We start from the raw sequence: 6,000 nt of genomic DNA, 5'->3' as shown, positions 1-6,000 counted from the left end.
TCCGCAAGCATTAAAGGTGAGGTGACTACTTTTCCAAATAGCCAATGGTGTCAGAAAAGACTTTGAACCTGGACTGGTTTCAAACCTGTGCTTTAAAGCAGACCCAGTGTTACAACCTACCTGATAAACACTTGTCCAAATGTATAGGTTTGCTTGTTTTTTTGTGTTGGGTTTTTTTTTTTTTTTTTTTCTGTTTCCTTATGAAATGTTTAAGTTTCAGAAACAAATTTAAGATTTTCAACAGGAATCCAAGTGATTCTTCAATGGAACCCATTCTCACCACCACAGGGGGGGCAACCCCTTTCTAGCAAGGAAAGAAACCTATTTTGGAAAACTGCTAAGAAATAAGCAATTGAAAGCTAGGCACGTTAGAAAATAAGAGCAGTTATTGATTACAAAAAGATCCTATAGCTGAAAATCAAACTCTTGTGACTATTTGTCAGGAAAGGAAGTCCTGTATTATTGTCTCAGTGTGCAGAGCTGACAGGATCATAAATTGGAATTTATTAATTGCCACAGAACAGCCTCTTTGTTGCACCAAATGAAATCTGCTAATCTTTCACATGAGAGAAGAATACTCACATCATTGAAAGCTCAATAGCTACAGTTGGCCAACTAATTTCAAATTAATGGATTCATTTATAGGATGCAATGTACTTAAAATTTGAGGTAGAAAAAATAAAAACCAAGAAACCAATCAATAACTTCAGTAAAACTACAGAAAGTATCCTTTATTTTCTGTGTCATTTCATGTTTTGATATATGCGATCAATCATCATCACAAGTTTTCCTAAGGTAGGAATTGCATTCAAGCATTTTTAAATGTTTTCTCTCCGTGCTTTCAAGTACTTCTCATAGGAACAGCTTGGAGACTACACTACTGATAGCGTTCATCGTTTTCATGGGAACTTAAAGAGAAGCTAACATATATCGAAAATGACCATGTTACTAAAATATAGAAGGGAGTTATCCCTCCAGGTTCGGTTAATTTTCGTTTCGGGTTTCTTTGGCGTATGCATAAAATAGGTTATGGGAGTGGGAGGTTTGGTCAGAAGATCTTCAGGTATAAAGGAACCTATTAACTTTACAGTTCCTTTGGAAGCCTCCTACTGATAAACCGGAGCAGGTGTAAATGAGGAGGAGGAGGAGTGCCTTCTGGCATCTTGGTGCCAGCACCGTGAAGAAGCCACCGCGTGTTTTCAGAACCTTAATTAGAAAAATACAGATAGTTCCTTGCATTTATGGGAGCTACCAGCGCGGCACGCATAGCTGGAGGAATGACGTGCCCGTTTCCCCCCGCAGATGCCGCGGTGCCAGGGGCTGGTCTGCGGCCGGAGGCGGCGGCGGGGCCCCGGTGAGGCCCGGTGCGAGCGGCCCCGCAGCGGCACCCGGGCGGGCAGCGCTTCCCGTCACCCACACGCCATCTAGCGACGGGGAACGGGGCGGCTTTGCACGGGAGCGGAAAGCAGAGGAGGAAAAGGCTCCCATACCCGTCCCAGCTCTCGCCTCTCCCAAAGCTGGTAAGAGCCATTTGGATATCGCAGCGAGAGCTCCGGAGTGGCTCGGGGCGGGCTGCGAGGAGCATCGCCGCACTTCGCTCCCAGGCATTTCATACCCCCCCCCCCCCCCCCCTTCTCTCAGTACATCGTTCCCCTTCCCTTGAAAGGAGATAGCGCCCCCGAGAAATCCCCTGGACACCTCACCTAAGCCGCCACCGCCACCCGATCCCCACCCGGAACACCGCGAACTCCACAGGGTCGGTGCGGCGCTGCCGGCGGAGGCGTTGGACCGCGCGATCCCGGCCGCGCAGACACACACACACACACAGACACACACACATACACACACACAGGGGAGCGCACACACCGACACACACACATACACACACACGCACACAGAGGCGCTCCCCGCTCGCCGCCCCTTTGTTCCGCCCGCGGAGCGATGCCCTCCGCGCTCCCCCCCCGCCCCGCTCCGCCGCCGCCCGCCCCTGCGCCCCTACCCCGCGGGCGGCGGCGGCGCGGCAGGGTGGCATGGCCCGCCCGCCGCGGGGGAGGCAGCGGGAAGCCCCCCCCGCCCCCGGCCGCGCCTGGGCCTCGGCGCCGCCGCCGCCCGCAGCCCGCGGCACCCCCGCGGCAGGGGCAGGGGCAGCGGCCGCAGCCGCAGCCGCGCCTGACGGCAGCCCCGCGCCGCAGGATCCGCGCCCCGCAAGGACGTGCTCCGCCGAGTTGCCAGGCGCGATTACGTTGGTTTTTTCCCCCCACCCACCCCTTGAACTTGTTGCTTGGCGCTCGGCGGTGGCGGAGGGGGGTGGGGGTGGGGGAAAGCCTTATTATCGATGTCCCTTTGGATGCGATCAAGCTTTCTCAGGAACAACTACTTCCCCGCCGTTCCCGGCGGGGCGCGGAGATCTAGCGGCAGAGCCCGCATTTCCAAAAGTCTCTATGCAACTGAGCGCTCTCGCCAGACTTTCACAGGTAGGTGCCGCAGGCTGGGCACGTCCGGAGGGATGCGAGAGCAGAGCCGCGGGGAAGGGGCGACACGAAGGGGACGGGGAAAGGGGGGGGGGGGGCTGATCCACCGCCGAGCCGCTACGGAGCCCCGCGCCCCTGCCCCCCGCCCGCCCTGGCCTCCCCCGCCGCCGAGGAGCCCCTGCCCCGCTCCCGCCCCGCCGCCAGGCTCCCCTGGCTTCGCCCTCCGCCACCCGCTCGGCGCCTCCCCAGGCTGCCCTGCCCCGCATCCATCCCACCTTCTGCGGCTGCTTCGGGGCCCCCGCGCCGACCCCCGCCACAGCCCCCGCGGCTCAGCGCGGCCCCGCTCTCCTCGCCCGGGATCGGCCCCTGCCCGCGCCCCGACGCCCCGTCCCGGGGAGGTTCCCGTCCGCCCGCCCCCGTCCTCGGGGGCGCTTCCCCCTCCCGGCGCCCCTTCCCCGGCGCCCCTCTGCCCTTCAACGCGTTTCCTACGCGGAAAACTTGCCTTAAAGTTTAATGCTGCCGCCCGGAGCTCCTCCCCCTGCCCCGCCGGCTCCCCCGGCCCTGAGCCGGGCTCTGGACGAGTCCCCGGGGCGGCGATCAAGGTCAGGGAGCGGATTCGTCCCGCCGCTGCTCCAGGGCTGCGGCTGGGGAAGGGGGGGCGACCGGCCCGGCCCACCCCTCCGCCCCGCCACGGCGAGCGGGAGGCGGCGGCGGGCGGCCCCGCTGCAGCCCGCCCGGGAAGGGCTCCGCTGGCGGCCGCGGCCCGGCTCCGGCGACGGGCGGGGAGCGGAGCGGAGCGGAGCGGAGCGGAGCGGAGGAGGGGCGGGGGGACCGGCTGCATCGCGTGTGGAAGAAGATACCCTTCCAGGTGGCTGCACCGCTGCACCAGAGCTACTAGCCGGCTCCCGGGGTCAGTCCTTTGTGGACCGCTGCTTCCATCCGGGGGCCTCGCGTGGACCTTGTATCCAAAGGATCTGGCTGCTGGAGTAGCTGCTCTGAATACGTTGATTTCCAAGTGCCCAGATTTATTGGCCTAACTGGTGAACTAGCCCCTGGAAAGGGTATTCTGGTGAAAAAGGGAGTGGGGGTAGCAAAAAAGGAAGCAAAAAGATTTTCTGTTAATACTGAAAATCACAACAATGTTCAGAAATTCTGTTGCCTGGAAAATGTGTGAGCATTTGTATTTTTATTTTCACTCTCTGTTTTAGTGGATGGACCAGAACTGTCTCTAGATTGACTCCCTTAGCTGTAGTAGGTGTCTGGGACCATGGCAGCAGGAGTAGCAGCATGGCTACCCTTTGCCAGGGCAGCAGCCATAGGATGGATGCCAGTGGCCACAGGTCCCATGCCAGCTGCTCCGCGGCAGGAGAGGAAGCGAAGCCAGGACTCTCTGATTGTGCTGAATGTGAGTGGCATCCAGTTCCAGACGTGGCTGGACACCTTGGAGCGCTACCCTGACACTCTGTTGGGCAGTTCAGAGCGGGACTTCTTTTACCACCCTGAGACACAGCAGTACTTTTTTGATCGGGACCCTGACATTTTCCGCCACATTCTCAACTTCTACCGTACAGGGAAGCTTCATTATCCCCGCCAGGAGTGCATCTCAGCTTACGATGAGGAGCTGGCCTTCTTTGGCATCATCCCCGAGATCATTGGCGACTGCTGTTATGAGGAGTACAAGGATCGCCGGCGTGAGAATGCCGAGCGCCTGCAGGACGATGCTGATCAGGATCATGCAGCTGAGAGCTCCCTGCCCTCAATGACAGCTCGGCAGAGGATGTGGCGGGCCTTTGAAAACCCACACACCAGTACGCTGGCTCTGGTCTTCTATTATGTCACTGGTTTCTTCATTGCCGTCTCTGTTATTGCCAATGTGGTGGAGACAGTGCCCTGCGGGGTAAGCCCGGGTCGCATCAAAGAGCTGCCCTGTGGAGAGCGCTATGCCGTGGCTTTCTTCTGTCTGGATACCGCCTGTGTCATGATCTTCACAGTTGAGTATCTCCTGCGTCTGCTGGCGGCCCCTAGTCGCTACAAATTCGTGCGCAGTGTCATGAGTATCATTGATGTGGTCGCCATCATGCCGTATTACATTGGCCTGGTGATGACAGATAATGAGGATGTCAGTGGGGCTTTTGTGACACTACGAGTCTTTCGTGTCTTCAGGATCTTTAAGTTTTCCCGCCACTCACAGGGGCTGCGCATCCTGGGCTATACTCTGAAAAGTTGTGCCTCGGAGTTAGGCTTCCTTCTCTTCTCACTCACTATGGCCATCATCATCTTTGCCACAGTCATGTACTATGCAGAGAAAGGTTCATCAGCCAGCAAATTCACCAGCATCCCTGCAGCCTTCTGGTACACCATTGTCACCATGACAACACTGGGGTAAGTGCAGCTGGTGTTTGGTTACAGCCAACATTTCAACAAGTGTATTGGCACAAACGGGAAACACTCCATTTAAAAAAAATGTTGAAAGAAAAAAATGCAAGGGTCAATTTTTGTTACAGAACTTTAGCGATGTGACTTTCTTTGTCAGAAAGAACATTCTTTCTGAATGTTTTACACGTGCAAGTGAGTTAAAAAGTGTTGCTGCAGTTAATATAAACCAAACCCCAAAACTGCAGATAAACTGAAAAAGCAAAGAACAAAACAAAGAAAAACAATTTTGAAACTGTTTGGGTTCCTTAGAATTTTCTCTAATTTTTTTTTTTGTTTTGGATAGTGAAATTTGAATATTTTATGAATATCTCTGAGTTATCGCTGGATTTTTCATAGAGTAATGTGTTTGCTGACAGGACTTACTACAGTGTTGCTAAAGTAATGATAATTATAAGGGGAACCCAAGTGCGATCTTTTAATTTGATCATGCATAAAAGTGTGTGGATCTGCCTTTTTGTGTGAAGTGATGTATTGATGTAGACTTGGATATTGACTTTGGTATTATAAAGTGATTTGTTTTCATTAAAGTGAAAGAGGTATAGATACCTTAATCTTCACAAACATTATTCCTGATGTTATTTAAGACACTGGATAAATTTCCTTTGATTTCCATGGACCTGTAACTTCTAAATGACAAGGGGCAAGCCACACTGACTGGTGACAGACTCTGGAAAATGGTCTGAGGAAGTGTGAGACACATGATACATCAAGCATATGTCTTAAAACGTAACTCTAATGTCAATATAAATTCTTCCAGAGAATGAGGAGTTTAAAAATGCCATTGTTGACATTAGACTCCAATACAGTTTAGTGGAATGATGCGTTATAGTATTATTTTATATGGTCTCTGATGCCAGAGTCCTGTTGTGTCAGCTGACTCTGTGCACCGAGTTGTAAAATGCATTTGCCTGTAATTGCAAAAGTGATTTAAAAGGTTGACTAATTTGAGAAGACATTTTTTTCCCCCATTACTAATTTTGAGCTGTAGAGTATCAGCTACGAAACTGAAAATTTGACGATTCCTTAGAAACTGTCTAGTTATTTAATAATTACAGATGTTAGAAGATAAACTTTTCACTTTCTTGAAGACAAA

General features: G+C 53.2%; 1 protein-coding gene across 2 annotated transcripts in view; it reads left to right on the top strand.

The window, feature by feature from the left end:
* The first annotated feature begins 2,133 nt into the window (after positions 1 to 2,133).
* The window catches only part of KCND2 (potassium voltage-gated channel subfamily D member 2), a 286,358-nt gene continuing 282,491 nt past the window's right edge, over positions 2,134 to 6,000 (top strand). The window contains exons 1-2 of one of the 2 annotated variants that reach the window (XM_037390172.1): positions 2,134 to 2,474; positions 3,680 to 4,853. In XM_037390172.1, the coding sequence (XP_037246069.1) occupies positions 3,739 to 4,853 (1,115 nt within the window). In that variant the 5' untranslated portion in view covers positions 2,134 to 2,474; positions 3,680 to 3,738. Of the gene's footprint in view, positions 2,475 to 2,979; positions 4,854 to 6,000 lie in introns of those variants that run through there. The other variant, XM_037390173.1, reaches the window with a different exon arrangement.

The sequence above is a fragment of the Falco rusticolus genome, chromosome 5 (genome assembly GCF_015220075.1).
Source record: "Falco rusticolus isolate bFalRus1 chromosome 5, bFalRus1.pri, whole genome shotgun sequence".
NCBI lineage: Eukaryota > Metazoa > Chordata > Aves > Falconiformes > Falconidae > Falco > Falco rusticolus.
The sequence above is the reverse complement of the archived record's forward strand: the minus strand, read 5'-3'. Positions and strand labels throughout refer to the sequence as shown.